At 43.3% G+C, this 25,037-nt stretch overlaps 1 protein-coding gene across 1 annotated transcript in view; it reads left to right on the forward strand.

The window, feature by feature from the left end:
- The window catches only part of TRPC5 (transient receptor potential cation channel subfamily C member 5), a 136,190-nt gene that overhangs the window by 79,427 nt on the left and 31,726 nt on the right, over positions 1–25,037 (forward strand). The window contains exons 4-5 of the mRNA XM_038417690.2: positions 12,703–13,039; positions 18,334–18,473. Of these exons, the coding sequence (XP_038273618.1) occupies positions 12,703–13,039; positions 18,334–18,473 (477 nt within the window). The remainder of the gene's footprint in view (positions 1–12,702; positions 13,040–18,333; positions 18,474–25,037) is intronic.

Genomic DNA, 25,037 nt, shown 5'->3' on the forward strand with positions numbered 1-25,037 from the left:
CCAGGTATCAATCACTTACTCTGGGTTCAATAATAAACAAACATGGTTTTATTAAGAATAAAAAATAGGATTTAAGTGGTTTCAAGTAATAACAGACAGAACAAAGTGACCAAGCAAAATAAAGCAAAAACATGCAAGTCTAAGCCTAATACATTAAGAAATTGTTTACAGATAATATCTCACCCTCAGAGATGTTCCAATAAGCTTCTTTCACAGACTATACTCCTTCCTAGTCTGGGACCAATCCTTTCCCCTGGTATAGTTTTTGTTACTTCCAGCCTAGCCTCCATCCTTCCTGGGCTGGCTTACACGAACACAGGAAGGGTTGGGAGTAAACAGAGCCATTTACAACCAATTGTTCTTGTCAGTGGGAGCCATCAAGATTCTAAACCACAATCAATGGCCCACACTTTGCATAATTGCATTAGGACCCCAGAGTTATATTTTATATTTCTAGCTTCAGATACAAGAATGATACATACATACAAATAGGAGGAATATACTCAGGAGGTTATAACCTTCATTATGATACCTTACAAGAGACCTTTTGCATAAAGCATATTTCAGTTACATCATATTTACACTCATAAGCATATTTCCCTAAAACATATGGAGTGCAATGTCACAGCTGGGTTCCTATTGGGGTATAAATTGTTTGTTTTCAGTTAACCAGACCTCTTGTCCACAGCCCCAAATTCCAACCTTGCAGATACAGTATATGAATTAACATGATATTTTATTATTTATTTCCAGTAGTGCCCTCAGTGAGAAGATTAGGGCTTGGATTGACATCATTCTACCTAATTGTTTTCTTTCCAGTGATTTATCAATGTCTTTTAGATTGTAGACATGTTTTTTTATTACTAATCTAACAAATGACTTCTTCTTAAAGGGGATGTGCTACACGCACACACACAAAAGTCAGACTTTTTTTATTAAGTAAAAAGAAGTCTTGAAAGGGGCTTTTTAATAGAAAGGTTTTTTCTCTTTGTTTATTTACATTAGAAATTCAAGTTTGGAGGATTCTGTGATGGCTGGAGAACTAGTAGGATAACACCATAAGTACCAAGAAAGTGAAACCTGATTAACTGTAAAAGATTTTTATTCAGACTGCTTAAAAGCAATCTGCAAAGAAAAGAAAACTGGACTTGTGCCCCATTTTTCTTCTTCATGATGTATAAGAAAGGATGTAAAGATGTTGGTAGTTTTTTTAAGGGCTTTTTTTCTGCTCTGTTTTCGTTTGGAAATGCAGGTCTTGTATAGGCTGGAAGACCATACTGACTGGAGAACTAGTGAAATGATTACACCAAAGAAGCCAAAAGAGTGAAAGTTGAGCAAGTGAGAGGGGAAAGGACTTTTATCCAAACTGCTTCAAGCATTTTGGGTTTTGCTGTTTTTTTTAACCCCTATTTAATTCCAATAACTAATTAATATTTTGGAAAAAAGTAGTCTTTTTCAAAGATTCAACATCATCACCCAGTCTATTAAGGCATGGAACTCAGAATGGACATCCCTGGGACCTCCCAGAAGTTCTCCAGCATATCCAGGGAAGACCAGACTTGATATTTCTAAGATTTAAAAAAGAACCCCCCAAACAAACAAACAAACAAACAAACAAACAAACAAACAAACAAACAAACAAACAAACAAACAAACAAACAAACACAAAACTGCAGAAGAAAAACATTTTCAGGCTTTTTTATTAGTAACAAAGAAGCAAAAAAGGACACAGGCCTAATCTATAATGAAATCTTTGCCAGTCACCTTTAAAACCCTGAATTTTTGTTAATACATTTTAATTTAAATATTGGAAATACTTTTGGGAGAAAAGATCTTTATTTAAAAATCAGCATGCCCACCCCTTCAACTATATTCTAAGAAAGCTCCTATTTCTGAGACCTGTAACAATGGGAGCTCTGCTTGCATAAGGACTGAGAAAAGACTTCAATATTTGACTTTATGTAACTTTTAACCTGAGTATCTCTGATATGTCCGTAAATGCACGTGATGTTCCCCTCAGTTGTTGGAAATCAGTCAGTTTGCTGTGAATTAATTGACCATCTCTCTTAGCTATATGTGTCATGTTCAGAGCTAGTTTGGATTGCAGTGAGCTACATTTGTAAATTGAGAATATTAATCTCAACATATTAGGCCTTCTTAACTTCTGTAATGGATTTATACACCTGAATGTTTGCAGAAATCTTTCCCAGAATAACTATTTATCTACTGTATTCTAATGTCTACTAAAACAAATGCTGAAAACCAGACTGTATCTCTCCATGCCCTGATTCTGAACTCTTGCACAGACTTTGACCCAGAGAAAGCATGTTCCTATGGATTATTTGCTAGGTTAGTTCTATGATGCCAGTTCATCAGTCTATCCCTATTTGCAAACTGGCATCAATAGGACTTAACCAGATGCTTAAAATTATGTACATTCTTAAATGCTTTCATGGATAAGGATATATTTAAGCACCTGATTAACTGCTTTGCTAAATTAAGGCCTATTTTCTTTCTCCCTGTCTGCATGCACAGGAGGGGTTGGCGGTTTAATTAATATCTGGAAACCATTTTGATGGTAAAAACTACATAAGTGCAAAATATTTTGGTTTGTTTCTTCCTGCTCTGAGTCCTGCCAGGTTTCTTTTTATACCATTTGGCATTATAGTTGTATGGTGCTATTACAGAATTTCATTTTCTACTTTCATCACATTAATTGTCACCTGTTTCTCTACTATGGGGAAACATTCTAAAGGGAACAGCTGCTAGATGGATTATATTTTTATGCCTAATCTTTATATTTTAGGTCATCAATACCATGCTCAAATATTTTCAGTGTTCTGTGTCACTAATATAGACATTCGATACACAAATTCTATTCCTTTCCCCCAATATTCAGGAGGTAATCCCTTATCCCTCACAATCACATGTAATTTGGGATTAGACCACTGATGGGTTAAGATGTGAGTGCCTCAAGAAGCAACTGAAATAGCTCTGAAGAGCACATTCATTCTGTATGAGCATGATATTGCTTGGAGTTTTTTTAGATTATCATCAGAGCTGCAAACAGCCTGTTCCATTTTGAGTTTATTGGAGGTACTTTCTTGTTCTTTCTGTGTAATGCTCTACATAGATGAATAAGCAAGAATCTATAACAGCCGAGCCCAGTATTATTAAGCAGACCCAAGTTCTGTTGTCAGTTATACTGAGGTTGCACCAATAGAACTGAGAGCAAAATCTGATGTAGAGTTCAGAAAATTAACCTCTGTTCCTTGTCTGCCACTCCTAATTTTGTTAGATTAGCCCTTATTTGCAGTGTGCTATGCTACAGTAATAGTCCAAAACATCACAGTTTAGCATCAGTGATACTGTAGCATTTCTTCATCCTCTTCTGTAGCAGAAGAGGACAGAGCCTGTCTAATAGAATGATAGGGGAGCATCTCCTTGCTGAAATTTTTTCACCCAGGATTTTCTTCTAAAGGATTTTCCACACGAGGGTGTTTAATTAGCAACGAGTGAAGCTGAATGCAGGTTAAGTTGAACAATTACACCATGTGCCCTGTTCTGTCTGTGTACTTGAGTTGCCTCCAGCCTACCTCCCTGTGTTCTGTTTTTCTGGTGTTCTCAGTAGAAGTCCCTCCAGGGAACACTGGCCCTCTGACTCCAGTTCCACTGATCATGATACATCTTCCCAATTTTACAAACATTTTAATATAAACATTAAAAACAAGTAATTGATGCCCGGATCCCCACTTTGGCCTGAGGTGCTGGTACATAGCCAAGTTGGAGTCTTATCTTTACCACACACTCAGCTGATTACCCAGGGTTTGAGACAGGCCACTCCCATTGTGGTTGCCTGTTGGGGAAACTCTCTCTCTGTCTGCAAGTCTAGCAAACTTTTTCTATCTGGAGTCTTCCCTTTTCATTGGCTTGGCCTCTGAATGGTTCTCTCCCTCTCTATATTCTGTGATAATCTCTGCACTCTGGGTTCGTGTCTGCTGGCTTGTGTCTCCTGTTCCTTCGGACCACTTGTCCCTCTTGTGGAGTTACCTCTTATAACCTGGGTGCCACTACAACCCTCACCACTCATTGAGTCCATTCCATGTTTCTGTAATGGCTATATCCCTACAGAGTGCCTGTCTCCAAGGCTGGTAAATCCTTGGCTGACTTGTCATACTCGAGTGCCTGCTTTCTCAGATCATTAGCCATCTCATCTCAGTGACGTTTCCATCCTTCTGGCTGCAACAGGTCTCCCTTCATTGGTAGCAGGTTTTGGTCTTTCGTTCCATCATTGTCCATGCTGGGCTGTTTGGCACCCCTGATTACACTATTACTGGGTGGCCACAGGTGTGCTGATGGAATCGCTTCACTCCAGATACCACAGCCATCGTACCCCTGTTCAGTCTCTGACAGGAGTCTGCTGGCATAAGTGAGCGGCTGCTCCTGCAAAAGAGCTATACCCAATCCTTTCTCTGATGCATCACACTGGAGTGCCAGTGGCTCTCCTGACTAACAGTACTTCAACACAAGGGTATCCAATATCATTTGCATCAACATGTCAAATGTTTGCTGTTGGGGACATTCCCAGTCAACATTCTGAGCTAATGCACGGGTTGTGGTACTGTAGTCAGGTGTGGACAAAATTTGGACAGAAAAAGTATCACTTCTATGAAGCCCAGAACCCCTTTCACATCCACTGGGACTGGCATGTCTATAACTGCTTTGATCTTCTTGGGCTCTGCTGTCAGTCCCTCTGCTGTAAGAAAATGTCCAATATATGTCACCTCACAAGTCACTTTTTTCTGGGTTGAGTTTTATGTTCTTGTTACTGCATTGCTGAAGAAGAGCTTATACTTCTCTGTCATGGTCTCCTTTGGCATCAGTATCATTACTTCTTTTGCCTACAATGAGGATACCATCTGTAAATATTTTCACACCAGTCAGTCTTGTCAGCAATTGAGTGAGCCTTCTCTGGAACACCTCTCATGTCCCTCAGCATGCACAGCCATCTGTAGAGACCAAATGGTGTTGCAAAGGTTGTCAGCATCCTAGATTCTTTATTCCGGTGTATGTGCCAAAACCAGTTCTTCATATCACAGACCATACGAATTCTGGCTCTGGAGAGTTCTGGCAAGATGTCATCAATTATGGATAGTCGCATCTTTTCAGTGGCTTTGCGTCTGTGCAGCTGTGTAATTTTCCTGCTGGCTTCTATACCACACCACGCTGCCTACCCAGGCTGTACTGGCCTCTAGCAGTGCTATGATACACCTATAATCTCAGACTTTCTAGCTCCTTGCATACTGGATTACATATTGCCATAAGAATTTTCCTTCGTGATAAGTTCCACTATGGAGTCTACTCCCAGTTGCAACTTTTCTTCAAGGCACCTGTCAACTTTGAAACATCCCCATAGGCTTTTAAAATTGCCTCCATAGTCCATGGGACTCCCTTTTGTTTCTCAAATGGCAGCACCTAATCAGATCCATGGCTTGTATGGCCATATTCCCAAGGGGGACTTGACCGACTCACTGATTTAAGACAGGTTACTCTCCTGCTGTTGTCATCCGCCCGCATGGCCGGGTCTGGGAACAGCTTAAACTCTTCCTTCCACTGGGCCCATCGCTGGATTAGGTTTGGTGTCTGCAAATCCAGGGCTCCGGGTGGCTTCAGACCAAGTGCCATGGCTCACGCTGCCAGCTGCTGCACTTCAGAGAACTCACCACTCAGATGCTGCCACCATGTTTCATTAGCAAAGAGTGAAGCTGAGTGCAGTAGAGTTGAAGAAGTGGAACTTCATTAAACCCTGTGCACTGTTCTGTTCACATGGCTGAGTTACTTCCAGCCTAACTCCTGCATTTCCTTTTCCTGGGGTCTCCTCAACAATAGCTCCTCCAGGGAGCATGAGTCCTCTGACTCCAGTTCCACTGATTGTGATACAGAGGGGACAATTCAAGCCAACAACTAATACAACTTCAGTAATAGAGAGGAAATGTCCAATTTGTCGTTCTCAGAATGTTTTGCAGGAACATCTCTGGTCTGAGGCACTTTTGATGAATCACAGGCAGGGCTCTGATGGAAGCCGGCTTCATTTCCTTGCAGGCTGCTGGAGACCCCAGATAGACTGCTCCAAGCCAGGACCAGCCAGTTATGTGGAAGCAGAGCTTCCAGACTTCGAGGACAGCTGGGTCCCTATGCTGCCCAACTCCCAAGTTGGTAGCCCTGAGAGCCTGGAATGAAACTATATTTCCAAATACTGACATTTCCCAGGAACCAGAAATCCCATTTCAGCCAGCTCTACTCAATACCATTGTACGCTTATATCATGTATACGCAGAGTATACTCTTAAAAGCACCTTTGAAGAACATTCTTTTTCATTGAAGCAACTGTCACAGGATTATCTGTCGTGTCTTCAGGGTGGTAACAGAGATGTCTTGTCTTGACAATTCTCCCAGAAAATGAAGAGAAGATTGGAGACTCCCTGAGCACCATATCTCTAGAGAAAAATACTAGATATCCTGACTGTTATTGATTGAAAAGATATATTGTTTGTGCATCATATTCTCATCATTTTTTTAAAAAAGTGCCTAGAATAATAAACCTGCCATTGATTCTGGAAGTTATTGTGTCAGAAACAATATTATAAAACTGGGAGCATACACAATTTTTGTATACTCCAGATCTCTCATTTTTTACAGTGCAACAGCATTAGTTGATAACAAAACCTGTCGCATCCGGTATGTTCATGAGAAATAATAAATGTGATAATCACATGCATTAGTTCTGTCGATGGCAAATGAAGAAGGATTACAGAATAGAACGAATGTAATGTTTGTGACTGAGGACATGAGGGAACTGAAGAAGGATTTGCCAGAAAGCACTGGTAACTTTGGTTTACCTGAATGCAAGATGGTGATAGGGAAATCATATTTTTTGTATACAGCAGATGCTGCAATGAACTTGGATTCAGAGAAGCTAGGTTTTAGTGGCTGGCTCTGACACTGGATTAGTGTGTGTGATTTGGGGCAAGTCACCTTCACTCGCTGGTTTTCAGTTTTGTTCATTTGTGAAATGGGCATGATAAAATGTCTCTCTCACTATAAAGTGCTTTGAGATCTATGGATGAAACGAACTCCATGTGTGCGAAGTCCCTAAGTGTGCAGTTTTGGATTATTCCATATATAAAAGCACTAGAGTTGAGCTTTTTATTATTTAGTGCCTGGCACCATAATCATCTTTTACAGGAATGAATGGCCCATGGTGTCCCCGCCAGCCCTGATAACAATGGTCATTCCGCTGAAATACAACTTTATTCCATCATAGGTTCAACCTCTGTTGCTCCCCTAACCTTTGATCAGCTGGTCACTGGAAAAAAGATCGCTGCTGAAGCTTCTGTGTTCCCCTGTGGTCCTTATCTTGCTTGAGATTTAAAGCCATCGGAATAATATTTTAAAATTAGTGATAAATATTGCATTATATTTTTGAATTTGGGGACAGTAAAAGGCTAACTCAGCAGGTGCTCAGCCCTGGTGTGAGAACCAGAGGGTTTTCAAGGATTTCTGCCATTTTGGAGAAGTTTTTGTTACTATTCAATTTCTTTTGGAGCATTTTTAGTAGGGCAGGGGTAGGTTTGGTTGGAAGATTTAATGGCATTTTTATTGCCATTCCTTTTTTCTGAGCTGATCTTGAAAGGACCCTTTGCATGATATATGAATTCTCTTCTCTTTGTAGAACTGACATCAGATACAAGGAAAGGAGAGCACATTTTAAAAATAAACCTTTAAGCTGGAAGTAGGGGAGAAAGTTTTTAAGATGCCTGGAAGATGCCTGTTGCACAAGCAACAGAAGAAGCAAAAATATTTTGATTTCTCTAGTGCAGTGGTTCTCAACCCATGGCCTGTGGGCCGCCTGCAGCCCAATTAGCACACAGCTGTAGCCCAGCTCAGCTGTGTGCTAAAGGCCAACCCGCGTGCTGGGGTCCACCAGGTTCCCGGCTGCCCAGTGCGGAGGGGTCTGGCCAGTGGTGAACTGGAGCAGGTTCGCATTGGTTTGCGCAAACCGGTTGTTAAATTTTGCAGCCGGTTTAGAACTGATTGCTAAAGGGGTGGGCAAACTCCTGTCCTGCCCATCCCGCCCGAGCTCTCGGCTCCCCTGACTCCTGTCCTGCCCGTCCTGCCCGAGCTCTCGGCACCCCCTGTGAATTTGTACTCAGTCGGCAGCACTGCACGCCTTTGGCGGCATTTTGGTGGCGGGCCCTTCACTCGTTCCGGGTCTTTGGTGGCGGGCCCTTCACTCATTCCAGGTCTTCAGCGGCACTTCAGCGGCAGGTCCTTCAGTGCCGCCGAAGACCCGGAGGGAGGGAAGAACCTGCCGCCGAAGTGCTGCCGAAGACCTGGAGCGACTGAAGGAACCGGATCTTCAGCTTCTGGCAGCTCATCACTGGGTCCGGCTGGGCTGCCCCGCCACTCAGCGCGGAGGGGTCGGGGTTGGGGATGCCGGCCCACCCCACATGGCAGGAGTTCAGGATTGGGGCTGCCGGCAGGCCCCATGAGCTCCGGGGTCCGGGACTGGGGCAGCCAGCCCGCCCTATGTGGTGGGGGTCTGGGGCTGCCAGCAAGCCTTGAGGGGTCTGGAGCAGCTGCGTGGCAGGGGTCCTGGGTCCAGGGTTGGGGTCTGGGCTGCTGCTGTCCTGCCACCAAGCCCCTGTGGCCCAGGTAACACATTGTGGGCCACATATGCAGCCCACAATGTATAATAAGTTGAAAACCACTGCTCTAGTGGCTCTGGGTTTGATTCGGTGTGAGGGGTGGGAAATAAACTCCTTCTCCCCTTTCTGCTTTCTATTATATGGAATAAAGTGAAGAAATATTTTATAAGATACTTCCCCTCCCACATAAAAAAAATCACTGCTGATCTTTTTTAGGAAACATACTACTCATTACTATGGAAGTTCCTGTAGAAAACATCCAGTCAGAACCCTTGCCTAAGCCCTTAAATGTAAAAAATATGGCAAGATAACCTTCCATTTCTTTTGTTCCATTGGCTTTCATGCACAACTGGTGATTTAGACTCTTCTGAAATCATAGATTAAAAAAGGAAAAGGAAATTACTGATTTCTGTTGTTTTTCTGAAGAATTTTTATTTTCTTCTCTATAATCTTGGGATATTACAATAGCATTTTTGTGTGGTCCTGGGAAACAGCACCCTGCAGTTTTCCTTAGATCATCACTGTACCAACTGTTGTCCAGTGACTGGGGGGTGTTAAAAGTCAAATTAAAGCAAACGTGTTCCCTCTGATTTTCCTTTCCGGTATCCTCCTGTGTCCACCTGTCTCTCCCAAATAATGTCCCACACCTCAGACACCTGCTGCTCCTTCTGGGGCTTTTATTCTTAGCACTCAGGCAGATCAATCCATCCATTTGAATTACCTGCTCTTGCAAATTTAGACATCTCTTATATGGGGAATCTAAGCCTAAAATAGGTGAACAAAATGCAAGTCAATAGGTACAAAAAAATAATGGAATTAAGTCCCTCCTAAAGGATTCTGTCTGACTTTTGTCACATGTTAGTTAGTTTGCCTTCTGTAATTAATCATTGGCTGATTACTTCCCTTAATGTGGGTTTTCAAAGTGAATTATAGTTAAAAAGCTATAGAAGAAGAGGAAGGGATTATCTTGCATCTATAAATTGGTCAATTTCTTATTTGATTTTTTTCCCTTTGAACAGTAAATCACCATTTGACTCTTCCGAAATCATGTCTTTAGGAGGATTTCCCACCAGCCTCCTTCACCAGTGCATTAATGAGAATACCAACTTTTATATGCCAGCAATCCTTCAGGTTATAGTTCAAATACTCAGGAGAGAATATAAGCTTTTCTCAAGTACCTGCCCACTCTTTTTGTAGGCAGGGGACCTAGGTTTTAGCGCTGGCTCGGCTATTGACTTTGTGTCTGTGATGTTGGGCAAGTCATTTTTCTTTTATCCTGGTCTCAGTTTATTCCTCTCTAAATTGGGAATGATAATGCTTGGCCTTTAAAAAGAGCTTTGAGATCATGGATGAAGAACATCCTGTAAGAGCTAAGTCTTGTTAGGTAATTTTAGTGGTGAACGGATAGTTAAAAGTCTGGATATGTCCGGGAACCTTTATTATGAAAGTTACTTTGCCATGTCAAATTTGAACTCATCTGATGGGCAACAATAGGACCCATGAACAGGTCTGAGTATAAGATACATTTTTGGGGGGAAATGGCTCAAAGAACACATAACAGTCTCCTAAATGTATGTGTGACTTGGGGATTAATAACACTATAAAACACCAAATCTCACTTCTCCAGAGACACTCCATGAATAACAAATAATACTGCCATCTTCAGATTCCTCACCACCATGAATCTATTTTCTAATCAGTCTCAGAGGCCTGGTCTACTCTTAAATGTTTTACGGATATAGCTATGTTGGTTAGGGAGGTGATTTTTTTTTTACCATAAAGCTATGCAAGTAAAAGCCCAAGTCTAGATGCAGTAATAATGGTATAGCACTTTTAAACCGATCTAACTGTGTCGACACTATGAGAGTTTTGCTGGTTTAACAATACCAGTATAACTATAACAATAAAACCCTTCTGGTGTAGACAAGACCTTAGTGAAATGACATGGTTAAATCTAAGGTCATGGGTTTTCCATGTTATCTTCAATGCAGAACTGGTAGAGCGTGAGTGAAAAGTCGCAAAGGAATCCCATAGGAATATTTTAGATCAACTATGAATTTAAGGATAACCCTATCAAGGGGGATGAAAAAAATCGCAAGGCAAAAAAAAAAGCACGTATGCCACCATCCTGTAATGAGCTTTGATTGGGTATGGGGATAGGGTCCTTAATATACATTTTGTTCTGAAAAGTTTCTGAAAAGAAATATTCTGAAAGCAGTAGCCTTGCCCAGATGTAATTGAGGGCAGCATCTGGTTGCAGAATATTTATTGTTGATGCTGATGCACAAGCCAGAAAGAACTTGGCTTGAGTTTTGAATCCTAAGGCTGTTTGTAGGACTGGTGGTTAGAAAAAAATCATCTTTTTACTGGTAAACTAAGCACTTCTGCTATGGAATCATTCAGGCACCATAAATGTAGAATCCCATAAGCCCATTTCTTCAAAATCATTTTCAGAGTAGAACTGAACATTAAAGTGTCATTTTTGTTCTGTGATCAAAAGTGTCCCTCTCCCTGACTAGTCTCAGATATTTTACAACTGCCCACCTTTTCCTGACAACAACCAACCTCGCCAAAAGTGCATCCTGCTTCCCACCAGTCGTTCCCTGTTAGAACGTCACATAACCACATCCATTCGCATACCGAGCCCTTCTCCCTCACACACACACATTTGCATGTGCCTGCCTGCATGCACAAATGCATATGTTCACTTTCAGGCACACATGCAAACACACACACACACACAGAGTTTTAACACTCTGTCTCTTCCTGCCTTTCTGGTCTCCAAATCATTTTTTAAATGCCGCCAAGTGCTCTTTTGAGTCTGCCAAAAGCTGAAAAAAGCATTTGGAGAAGCAGCAGCTTGGGAATAGAAGATGCTCAGAGTAACTATTAATTATGTAACTCTAGCAATAGGGATCACATAAGACCAGTGACTGTTCTATTGAGGGACACTAAAAACAGAAATAGCCTCCTAGAGAAAAGTTAAGCACTAAAATCCTGCCTGTATTAAAAAAAAATGCAAAATCTTCCTCTCTTCCTGACTTGCATACAGAACTGGTCCAGAATATGCCACAGATCTCCATAGCCGGGATCAGCAGGAGAACTGTCCCCAAAATCTAGAAATGTTTCCTTCAGACTTTAGTTTACTGATATCCAGCTCCCTGTCCTGCCACCCTTACTCACGTCTGAGTAGCATCTTACTCTGGAGCTCTGGGAGAGAAAGTGTGGAGCTACAGAGTGTCCTTTAAACTCTCTGATAAAGCTTAAACCTAACATCCAGGCCAGCTCAGCTGACCAGTAGACAGAGGACAAGGCTGTGTCCCCCCCACTGCCTGCACCCTCATACTGTATTTCAAGTAGCTCGTGCCCCTGGTGGCACATCTCCGAACAGAGGGAGTAAGACTGTGCCTGGCCCTTTAGAGGTGGCTTAACTGGGGACAGCTGTTTTCACTTTACACCTACATACCCATGTCAGGATTAGGTGCAATTTAGCCCCATTTGCAAGGCTGCATAAATGGCAGATTAAGATTCTGGGCCTGGCACATTAACTGTTTGGCTTTGTGCCCGCCCCTGTTTGGAACGCTGATTGTCAGGACACCTTGATGGGAAAGGCTAGCCTTATGGGTAAGATAGTAGCGTGGGACTCTGGAAATCCGGAACTCCGTTTGCCATTCCTGGCACTACCATAGGCCTAGGTTGGTGTTTGGGGAAAGGTACTCAGTGGTTCTTCTTCTTTCCCAACGGGTTTTCATCTTGAGTTAAAAAAAAAACAACAACCAAAAAACCAAACCAGATCCATCCCCAGTAAAAGACCATGGTGCACTGCAACTCACTCACTGGGAGCCCAGAGGAAAACGGGGGGGGACGTATCAGCCATGCAGCTCATGTTAATGACCAAAGAGGGAAGTTATCCCAAGTGCATGATGATCGCTGTCCAGGAGAAGCCTTTGCATCTTTGTCCTTCTAACCTTTTCCTTTTTTTCTCCCTCTCCAGTTTGTTGCTCAGCCAAACTGCCAGCAGCTGTTAGCTACGCTTTGGTACGACGGCTTTCCAGGATGGAGGCGGAAACACTGGGCAGTCAAGCTCTTGACCTGCATCACCATTGGACTGCTATTTCCTGTGCTTTCTGTGGCATATTTAATTGCACCTAAGAGCAGGCTGGGACTGTTCATTAAAAAGCCATTTATAAAGTTTATCTGCCACACCGGTTCTTACCTAACATTCCTCTTCATGCTACTTCTGGCATCGCAGCACATTGTCAGGACTGATCTCCATGTGCAGGGACCACCTCCCACTGTCGTTGAATGGATGATCCTACCCTGGGTTCTAGGTAAATCAGAGGAAACACAAATATGCTTGGGCCTCAACTGGCAGACTTACGCTCATGATAACTGCATGTGGATCAATTGCTAGTCTCGGTGTTATCTGCGTGTAAACAGGTTTGGCAACCAAATTTGGAAACTTCATTAACTGGTGTCCTTCTTCTGGAACTATGGGACTAGGGCTGTTTTGTTGTTTTTATTGCCATCTACTGTGTCTTTTAGCATAGCCCTTAGGAAGCTGCACCAACCTGGGGTAGTCGCGAGAGGTGCTGTGTCCCTTTGATGCACAGTTCCTTCCTCGCTTCCCCTTTGCTCTGAGTGGGGAAGGGGCATCATAACTGGCTGCTGGCCTATACCAGCAACAAATTGTGACTCTCTCATATTGGCTCCACTGCACTGGTTGGTGCATGGGGGAGGCAGAGCTAAGAGTCTGCTCGCTCTTTGCCCTTCCCCACCCATCCACACTAGGGGGGAGTCCGCAGGCACAGTGCCCACTACTCCTGTGCACACAATCCCAGTGTAATCTGCACACAGCCGCGTAGCCAAGTGGAGGGAACAGGGGGGAGCGATTCAAAAAAAAAGGTGCCACCCACTGTGGCGCTTTTACTTACCCAGCGGCGCTCCGGCGGCTGGTCCTCACTCGCGCTAGGTGCCGCCGAAGACCCAGAGCCCGTGAAGTTCCCGCCTTCGGGGTGATGCCGAAGACCCGGAGCCAGTGAAGGAGCACCGCCGGGTGAGTAAAAGCAGGTGGCACCGTTATTTTGGATCGTTCCCCCGTTCCCTCCATAGGGGAAAATTTAAAAGGCCTGAAGACATTGACAAGGCGCCATTTGTGCTCAGAGGGGGAGCGGCCGCTGCCCCGCTCCCCCCCTAGTGACGCGACTGCCTGCGCATGGGGCATCAGAGGGAAGACTCTTACTCTGCCTTATGCCCCAGTGCTGGCACATAATCCAAGTCACAGTCTAGCTCTCCAGTATGAACGGGGGAGAGCTGGTTACTGAAATGTCAAAGCAGAAGCTGCCTATTCCAATCTGATTAGTGCAGCCCTAACTGTGAAGAAAAATGAGTGGCAGCTTCCCCATTCTGTATGTTTCACAAAAGCAAAGAATAAAGGCGATATGGCAGCATGGAACCCAGCTTTAAGAGCCATCAGAAGTGTAAGAGCAAAAAACCACATTTTGATACGTTTGATGAGTCAGATTCATTTCCCCTTTCAAGCTGAGCTGCCTTGAGCTTAAATGCACACTGTGGCAAATAAAACCTTGTAGACTCACATAGGAAACACAAGCTCTCCTTTCATTAGGCTCACGTCTAGCTTCGTTTACTCTACTTTGCTCTTGTGTTAAAATGTACCTGCTCCCATGTACCATCGGCTTAGGCTGGAGTCTCATTCTCAGGCTCCCTTAAGAGAAATCTGCTTCTCCTGATGAAAACAGGCTGTAGGGCCAAGAAGAATCTGCCAAGGATTGTATGGGCATAGGGCAAATTCCACAATAGTGTTCTTGCTGGCTACCCCTCTCAATTCCAGCAAGCCACTCCTGCAAGATCAGGTGCTTCACCCAATTCAGAGGCCATGTGAATACAAATGCTTTTAAAAGATATAAAATAAGAGAGAGTTGTTTCCTTACTCTCCCCTGCCAAATGTGACATCGCAAGGCCACTCATGATGTAGCTTCCCCCATTAAGCCAGCCCATGTATGTTGCTTTGTGCTGCATTGTTGCCATGAAGGTACCATCTTCCTGCTCTACAGCTGGCACGTACAATCAGGTCCAGTGTTTCAAACCTGGACTTACTTTAAATTAAACTCAGCCCTAAGGTTCTGGGTTCAGTACGTTCACTTTGGGCCTGTCCCTACTCACAAGGGTGATTCGTAGGATGGTCAAGCCCTGGGTTAGGACTCAAAGGAGTTCAGTTCCTGGTTCTACCGCAAGCTTCATGTCTCACCTAGGACAGGTTGGTTAACTAGAGATGACCAGAGCACCACAATGAGGTTTCAAAATTTGTTTTCGGTCTGCACTGGAATGAAAACAAAACCTTTCAGCTGTTTTTGGAAGACATGTGTGGGAGACCCAAATGTAAGGCCTGGTTCTGCTTGTTTCCACAGCAGAGCTTTTTAGCCTAGATCATTCCAAATCAGAGACTTGTACCTGTTCCGCCTCCATCCTAGGCCAACAGAATAACCTCCCCTCCCCCCCAGATATAGGGGTTTCTCTTGCTTGTTCTCTCCCCAGACCCAAAAGCCTTCTTGCTGAAACTTTGATGGAAATTGATCGATCTCCACAACATTTTTTGGCTTCAACAAAACAGCACGTTTTGCTGAAATGAAATTTCATCGAAAATGTTCTGCCGAGCTCTGCATTTAATTTCTCTGGGCCTGAGTTCACCAAGTGTATAATGGAGACTTGATCAAACTTCCCTACCTTTTTGTGTTGTGAGGATAAATTAGTTGGGCTCAGATTCTGTCTGCTTTCTTTGGCCTCTTTGTGCTGCTCTGGTGGCATAGAGGAGATGTTGAGTTGCCCTAACATAGCATCTGGGAATTCCCCACTCACAGTGGGAATCCCTGGAAAATGTTCCTGGATGAACTGGGGCCAACAGGTGAATTGCCTCATCCCATGTTCTGTGCTGAACACAAGTGTTTATAGTGCCATTCTTCTTTTGAGGGATGAACCTAATGTATCAAAAATCTCCATCTGCACCACCATCCAGTCTTGAGCAAGAAATTCTCCCAAGTCCCTAAATCTGCAGTGGGCCAGAAAAAGACTGACTCAGGTTGCAGCACTGGAAGGGGAGTGTGAATAACAAGTATCTCTTCAAAAACCCATCTTTAAGCTTACACGCTCAAACAGCTATTTTGTTCTAAGACTAGAACTGGTTGGATAATTTCAAACATTTCAAAATTTGGTCAAAATACTGCCACATTCTTTTTCCAAATAAAACCAAAAATGTTGCTTCTATGTTTTACTGCTAATCAGGACCATTTTTACAAAATTCTAACTGTGGATGAAAGGATGGGTAAAGGACAGAGTTGTGAAAACGTTAACAAACTTTTTTTCCCACTGTGACCAACTTTACCAAAAACACAGGAGAGTTTGTGCTATTTCACACAGGCTAGCCCTACAGCTCTCACACAGCCTGAGCCTCATTCTCTGTAGTCTTCAAACAATAGGAATTAGCAAATGTGCAACTGAAGTGTACATGAAAAAAGAAAAGGAGTATTAGTGGCACCTTAGAGACTAACAAATTTATTTGAGCATAAGCTTTCGTGAGCTACAGCTCACTTCATCTTGGAATAAACAGTGAACACACCCTTTTTTCCTACCACTGAACGCACCCTCCACTTCACATTTAAATTATATGAAATTCTATGGAGAAAAACAGAACTTCAAATGAGATGCTGATGTGTCTGTAAGGAAGAATTTACTATTTTAACATCCTTTTTTGTTTATGAAATATCTGTAAAATAGAGAGAGAGAGAGAAAGAACGACCAGGCACGTACAGTGCAGTCAGCATTACAGTAACTATAGTAACAATGCTAACTATGATTACTCACAATAAATACAACATAGTTGTTCTTCAGCAGAAGCTGCGCCATTGATTTATTTTATTTTATTTTATTTTGTGCGTGCAAAGATTTTAAGACAGCTGTACTAAAATTACCTTATTGGTCATAACAAGCTGCTGACCTGACCAGTGGGCATCAGCCAAGAAAATGTGATTGATACCTTTATGTTTACAACAGTTAATTTCCATTCTCTTTGTTCTTCATATTGAACCTTTAAAGCCCTAGAAAACAGACTCAACTGATATCCCAATTTGGAGGATCACGTCATAATTCTGTTGTCGGATGTTTGTTAGCCACTTCCTTGATGCATTTTTTTTCTTTTCTGATTTAAGTCTTGGTTCTTGAGTCACGTCCAATGTTGTAAACTCAACAATGCAAAATATATGGGGATGGGGTAACATTTTCATAAGTGCTTAAGGGACATAGGAGCAAAAGTCCCATTTTCAAAAGTCACTTAGGCACTTAGGAGTCTAAAATGGGACTTAGGGTATGAATACACTGCTGAAAACATACCCGCGCTAGCTTTAATCTAGCAAGCACAGGGGCCAGTAGCAATGGAGCTCAGGCTAGCTACCCAAGTGTGTACACAGGGTCCAGGCAGGATTGTATTGTCTACACTGAAACCTGTTCTGCTGTGGTTTCACTATGATTGTACCCATGCTAGGCAGATTTAAGTTAAATTGGGTGTGACTACATATGCTACAATCATACCACTCAGTTGCAGTGTAGACATACCCCAAGCTCCGAAACGCCTGACATTTGAAAATGAGGGCTAGGCTCTGAAATCACATAGGTTCTTTTGAAAATGTTACTCTAGATGGCTTAGGGGAGTGGTAACAGGGTATGGAGCCTTATGTCATGACTGTAGGCAAATTTAGCCTAGGTTAGTAACAAGTGAGAATAATTCCCTGCTGGAGGTTGACATTTGTGAAAGGAGTTGATTGTCTCAGTCCAGTTCCTAGTGAATAAACGTCCATATCGCAAAAACCAGCACCACATATGATACTAAGTGGAACTCTAGCTGACAGCCTCAGCAAAGAGGCCGTAAACTGAAGGCTAGATTCTGATACCCTTACTCATGCTGAGTAGCAGCTTGCTCACGAGTAGTCCTATGGAAGTCAGTGGTGCTATTCATGGAATAAGGTGAAATTGAATGAATGTGCCTGAAGAATGGATGTGATCCTTCCATATCAGGGCTGAGGCAGATTGATGGAGGGAAGCTTGTGCGACTGTCACCTGTCTTATGGATAAGTGTAGGGAAATCAGCCTTCAAGGCTGTCACGCTGGCATCATTAAGGAGCACTGAATTACCCTTAGATACTACAGAGGTGGGTGCTCTATTAATAACTAAAACAAATAAATGTACTCAGATCATTTATTTATTTAAATCAATAAAAATTTCCCCTGGGCCATGTCACCCACACTTTCTAAAGGGGAACTTTGGCCTAGAACAGTTAAAATGAATGTGTGTTTCATGCAGCATCTCCTTGTGCTTAGTATGTGAAGCACTGGGCAGGACTGCTTAAGCCTGACCCATTTCTTTTCTGATTGCATTTCCCATTCTACTATATAACGCTCTGTAAGCAGCTTTATTACATTTTGTAGGAAAGGAAAAAGGATGAGGCATTTTTTCCCAAGCAGTTAGTTTATAATTGCCTTTTATTACATTAGATTTGCTCTGCTTTCATGGGCAGTAATGTTCCCTCATGCAGATAAACTCTCTTTCTTTCCACAGGTTTTATTTGGGGAGAAATCAAGGAGATGTGGGATGGTGGATTCAATGAGTATGTACATGACTGGTGGAATCTGATGGACTTTGCAATGAACTCACTCTATCTTGCAACTATCTCCCTGAAAATTGTTGCTTATGTCAAGGTACAGTAAGTTGGCACATGTGTGTGAAAACTATAGTACACAGGAAATTATCTGTCAACGCTGAAATTCCAGCTCAGAGAGAACAGGTGCCCACATCACAAGTGGTACTAGTTTGCAAATTCAGGAGGAAAGCCAGTGACTAAATTGGTTTGGAGAACAAGCATGCTTCTCACCCCTTACAGGTTGTACTGCCTGATTAAGGTTAAGGCACATTGGTGGGGTGTTGTGGGGGGAGTTCACATAACCACTGCCCACCTTGTAACTGTGGATAAAGAGTGAACCTCAAGTTTCTGGATTGTCACTGAGAACCTTACAACAGTGCTAAATCCACTTAATATGCAACAATGAATCCAGAATAGGGAGATCAGAAAACAATTAGAGTTTTATAATGTAAATGGGGAAAATGATAAAATACTCTGTTGAGATTTTACAACTATGCTGCAGATTCCTTACTGTCAGCTCCACTAACTGAGCTAGTGCATATCACCGTTCATCCTCAAAAGCACCTTTCAGATTTATAAACATCTGATGCTCTAAATTAATTTATGCGCAAGCTTTGAAGCCAGGAGCTCTCTCTCTCTCTCTCACACACACACACACACACACACACAGCTCAGTCCGTGCAATACCTCAACACAGTGACTCCCGTTGACTTTAGTGGGAGCTCTCTCTCTCAAACACCCCCACCTCCCACCCCCACTCAGCTCAGTCTCTGCATTCCCTCAACACAGAGTCTCCCATCAACTTTAGTGGGAGTGGTGTGCTTGCAGGACCCGGCTCACAGAGTTTTCTCTAATCTTTCTGGTGTTCACAGAGTCTGTAGGCCTGATTCTCCTCTCATGCTGGGGTGAATCAGGAGTAACTCCATTGAAGTCCGTGGTGTTACAGTGGTGTAAGTCAAACATGAAGTAACCCTGTATTCAGATTGGGAGTGTCCTTCCCCACCAGCTTCTGAGGCCATAGACAACTGAAATTACAATTCCAGATCTAGCTTCCTGCTGCTTTAGACATGGGTCTGAATATGAACATTTCTTTATGCAGGGAGTTTAGGGCAGTAGAGCTACATCACTGCACACTCACTAGTCCCCTTTCCCATATCTCCCCACACCCTCTAGGGTTAGAAGAGAACCTCCACAGAGTACAGCTCCTGGGTACATAGGGGACACAGTGTTCCCTAGGTGGGGCTCTCCATAACCTGACCTCCTCCCCTGCATTGTGGATGTGACTGGTCCCACAGCAGTTAGGGCTTTCCCTTTTTGCTGCTCCATAACATTGGTTCCACTATGTACACAAGGGAAGATTTTGCCTTTTTTTTACCACAGCAGCTTGAACTCAGACCTGTGCTGTAGAAGTTCACTGTTCCAAGCTTCTCTGTCCATTTGTAGCCAGTCATAATGTAAGGAGATAGGAGAGAGCCAAGGAAACTAAATATTTCACAAGCTAGCTGAAACAGGAAGGCTGTAGTATAAGCTCGTCAGATAAAAAGACCAGCACAGGGGCCATTTTAAAGTGCAGAATGCTGCTTACCGCTGAATTAGCACTTTTCAAAGAGAATGCCAAGATAGCTGCTACTCCCTGATCAGGTTGTTCTGTATCAGTATCAAAGCAAAGCCAGATTACATCTTCTTCTCCAGACATTTACAGCAGGAGAGAAAATTAAACACTTGAACATTTGGTCTTTGAACTGTGAGCAATAAAAATAAAATAGCTGGAAATCGTAAGTCATGTGACCAAATCAGCAGCATGGCAATTCTCTTTCTCTGAGACACACAGCCGCTTACCCCCACACCCACCAATAACACCTAAAACAGCAGGCACAAACAAATACATGCAACCCAAGTCATGCATATCTGCAAACATACAGCTACCCACATTGTCTTTATGAATGAGTAATTCATACCTACAAAACCACAGAGTCCTGCATGCAAACGCCCACACTTCCATACAGTCATAAAGCTGGCTAATCCCACTGAGCCTCTCCAGGCTCTGAACATCCATGGGTATGTTTACACTGCAGCTAGAAGCAAGCCTTCCTGTCTGGGTAGACCGATTCATTCTAGCAGGGTCACCTTACTCAAAATAATAGTGGGGACGTTGCAGCTTGGTCTGGAGCTGGGCTGCAGAAACCTAGGGGCCACGCCTGAGTTTCTGCCCTTGATGGAATGGCCACATTGCTATTTGTAGCACAGTAGCTCAAGCCCCGCTCGTGTGAATCTGTCTACCCGGGTGGGGAGGCTCAATCCCAGCTACAGTGCAAACACCCTCCGTGTCACATCCTCTCACTATTTCCTAACCCTTCAGCCCTGACATGCCTATCCGAGATCAGAGGACTGTGGCAGTCTCACTGGACAGCATCTCTGACTTTTCACAGCCTGGCTCTGCAGCTCCTTCTCCTGGCCTACCTCTCCACTCTTGTGCTGTCTCCTATATACAGATGCAGCACTGCCCCTGCACACTGCCGGGCAGAGCTGAAGCCCTAAATGCCCAGCCGTTGGCACTCCATTCCTCAGGTGTCTCTGCCAGCACAGCTCCCTTCTCAGCTTCTCTTCCCACACCTGCCACTTCAAAATGGAACCCCATATCTCTGCACCCTGGGCCTCATGGATACATTAATCAATATAGGAACATGCCAGTAGCTATGCCAATCAAAGCCATAGTCCATCTAATCTGGAATCCTGCATCTGTCAGTGTCAGATGTTTCAGAAGAAGGTGCAAGAAACCTTGGATTGGTCAGTGGTGGCATAACCTAACAGAAGTGTTTTCATAATCCTTGTCACCCAGAGGTTGGCTTGTGCCCCGAAGCATAGGGGTTTATAACTCTTCTGGTGTTCTACAAATTCTTTGTAGTGTGAGTGGGAATGTAATAAGTATTTGTGCAAATGCTTAATGTGTTTTGAATTCTAAGTAAACTCTGGCCTCAGTGTTATCTAACGCCAATGAACTCCACAGATTAATTAAGTGTAGGGTAAAAAGTATTTCCTTTTATCAGTTTTAAATTACCTGCCTTTCAATGTCATTGAGTATCCCCTTGTTCTTGTATTATGAGAAAGAGTAAATGGGAGAGCCCAGTTTACCTTTCTCTATACTGTCCTTTCTCTGGTGTCTAAACAGCCCCAACATTTCAGTCTTTTTGTGTGTCTAATCATTTTCATTATACATCTCTGAACCCCTTCTATTTCTGCTATGCACTTTGCTGGGCTGGGCTGACCACAACTGAACATGGCATTGCAAGTGAGGGTGTTCCATTGATTTATATAGTGCCATTACAACACAGCCCTGAAAAATTGCCATTTTTAAAATAAAGATCTGTGAGATGAAAAAGGCCTTGTCAAGTTCTTTTTAATAGCAGCTGACTCTAAATCCTGGCAGAGAGCCACATGCTGTTGGGAAGTTTCTCGCCAGCACTTAAAGCAGAATTTTGAAGCTTCCATGTGAATCTGCTTCCCAAGTATTTGGTTCTATCTTACTGAGCTATAGATAGAGATATATACACGTATATATGGTTGAGGTAATAGCAAAGAGATAACAACATCTGCACTGTTTGTTAATGTTTAAGAGCCAGCTTCAAACTAGTTAACAGTTAACAAAGTGAGTCTCTGGTGTTCATGGAAGTGGAGAACAGTTTGGAAATGTCAGAAGCAATCAGAGGTCATGCAGAAATGCAGCTGCACTGTATCTCAGCTAGATTTTCAAGCAGTATTTAGGCGCCCGTCACTGACACTGACAAAATCATTGCTCAGCTGCCACCTAACCCTGTAGGCATCTAAAGTCCCCTCGGTACCTAGACTGCAGCCTGTGGGCATGTGCAAAGCTGCCCAAGTCCTGATCACAAAGCTGCTCACTTCCTAACTCATGTCTAGGGCTTGGCAGGATTCACAAATGAGGCATTTCCCTGCCTACCTTTCCTGCAGGGCCTGATCTGGTAGGTGTTCTCAGAGCATGCCTAATACACCCAGCAGACAGCCAGGGGTCAGTAGAGCCTCCCCCTTTATTTCTGCTAGACCAGTGATTAAAGCCCTTACTTGGGATGTGGGAGACAGGGGTTCAAATCCCTACTCTGCCTGATTCAGAGCAGGGACAGGAACACAGGTCTCCCAGATGATGCCTATGGGAGAAGGGTCTCTCTCAATCTCTCCCACCTTGTATGAAAGACAAAGATTCATTGGACCTGCAAGAGAATGACTCTGAGCCCAGTAGTTAGGACACACACATGGGAGAATCCAACAGAGTAGGGATTTGAATCCAGCTCTCCCACTTTGTGTGCTAACCACTGGGCTAAAGAGATGTTGGGGTGAGGAGGGGAACCATGCCTTGTTATTCTTGAAATGGCTTAGGTGCATAACTCCAGGAGAGAGTTCCTGGCTTGGTGGTGAATCCTGAGCAGAGATAGGTGCCTAATTCCCTTTGAGGGACAGGGCTTAGGTCTCACCCCACTTCTCAGCATTTCCTACAGGCGAGCTTAGACAGCTCCCCACTCCACAGGCTGGCTTCTGTGAATCCATCCCTATTTTAGGTGCCTAACTCTTCCTACACAATGCAGAGGGAGCCTGATTGCCTCACTTGGGGTTGCAAATGACACAAAGTGGCAGGGTGCTGAAAAGTTAGGTGATGTGATGTTTAGTGCTGCAATGCCTAAGTCCTTCTTTGTGAAGCCCATGGTTGCTTCTACTTATCTCCTTGAAAAGTTGTGCATTGGACCTTAAGATTTAAACTGAAGGGCATTACAAAGACACCTCTATCAGAGTAAAGTGTGTTTATTTTAAAGGTTACAAAATCTATCAATTGCTGTAAAACACTTGTTACTGTATTCGCCATTCTAGGAACATTTTTTGCCTTTTTACATGGTACATGGTAAATGAACAGAACTAAGAGGCCAAATTCAGGCCTGGTGTTAAAAAATCTGATTCCAAGCTCAGTTACACCATTGTAGGTCAGCCCAATGGAGCTACACTGATGTAATCAGCCTCCTTGACTCTTTTGATGTCAATAGAGTGCACTTATTTACACCAGGGGAACATTTGGCCCAAATAATTCATATGCTTTTATAATTGCACTATAAACCTAGTTAATTTTATAGTTGATGCATTCAGATGTATCCAGTGTTCCAGCTGTAATTATAGGTTTCAGAGTAGCAGCCGTGTTAGTCTGTATTTGCAAAAAGAAAAGGAGTACTTGTGGCACCTTCGAGACTAACAAATTTATTAGAGCATAAGCTTTCGTGAGCTACAGCTCACTTCATCGGATGCATTTGGTGGAAAATACAGAGTGGAGATTGATATACACACATAGAGAACATGAAACAATGGGTTTTATCATACACACTGTAAGGAGAGTGATCACTTAAGATAAGCCATCAGCAGCAGCGGGGGGAGGGGGGAAAGGAGGAAAACCTTTCATGGTGACAAGCAAGGTAGGCTATTTCCAGCAGTTAACAAGAATATCTGAGGAACAGTGGGGGGGAGAAATAACATGGGGAAATAGTTTTACTTTGTGTAATGACTCATCCATTCCCAGTCTCTATTCAAGCCTAAGTTAATTGTATCCAGTTTGCAAATTAATTCCAATTCCACAGTCTCTCGTTGGAGTCTGTTTTTGAAACTTTTTTGTTGAAAGATAGCCACTCTTAGGTCTGTAATCGAGTGACCAGAGAGATTGAAGTGTTCTCCAACTGGTTTTTGAATGTTGTAATTCTTGACGTCTGATTTGTGTCCATTCATTCTTTTACGTAGAGACTGTCCAGTTTGATCAATGTACATGGCAGAGGGGCATTGCTGGCACACGATGGCATATATCACATTGGTAGATGTGCAGGTGAACGAGCCTCTGATAGTGTGGCTGATGTGATTAGGCCCTATGATGGTGTCCCCTGAAAAGATATGTGGACAGAGTTGGCAACGGGCTTTGTTGCAAGGATAGGTTCCTGGGTTAGTGGTTCTGTTGTGTGGTGTGTGGTTGCTGATGAGTATTTGCTTCAGATTGGGGGGCTGTCTGTAAGCAAGGACTGGCCTGTCTCCCAAGATCTGTGAGAGTGATGGGTCGTCCTTCAGGATAGGTTGTAGATCCTTGATGATGCGTTGGAGAGGTTTTAGTTGGGGTCTGAAGGTGATGGCTAGTGGCGTTCTGTTATTTTCTTTGTTGGGCCTGTCCTGTAGTAGGTGACTTCTGGGTTGTCTCTGTCTGAGGGGTTGGAGCAACCTCAGCCTGGACCAGTCCACACAAGAGATCCACTTCTTGGACACTACAGTGCTAATAAGCGATGGTCACATAAACATCACCCTATATCGGAAACCTACTGACCGCAATTCCTACCTACATGCCTCTAGCTTTCATCCAGATCATACCACACGATCCATTGTCTACAGCAAAGCTCTACGATATAACCGCATTTGCTCCAACCCCTCAGACAGAGACAAACACCTACAAGATCTCTATCAAGTGGTCTTACAACTACAATACCCACCTGCTGAAGTGAAGAAACAGATTGACAGAGCCAGAAGAGTATCCAGAAGTCACCTACTACAGGACAGGCCCAACAAAGAAAATAACAGAACGCCACTAGCCATC

This window comes from Dermochelys coriacea, chromosome 9, assembly GCF_009764565.3.
Source record: "Dermochelys coriacea isolate rDerCor1 chromosome 9, rDerCor1.pri.v4, whole genome shotgun sequence".
NCBI lineage: Eukaryota > Metazoa > Chordata > Testudines > Dermochelyidae > Dermochelys > Dermochelys coriacea.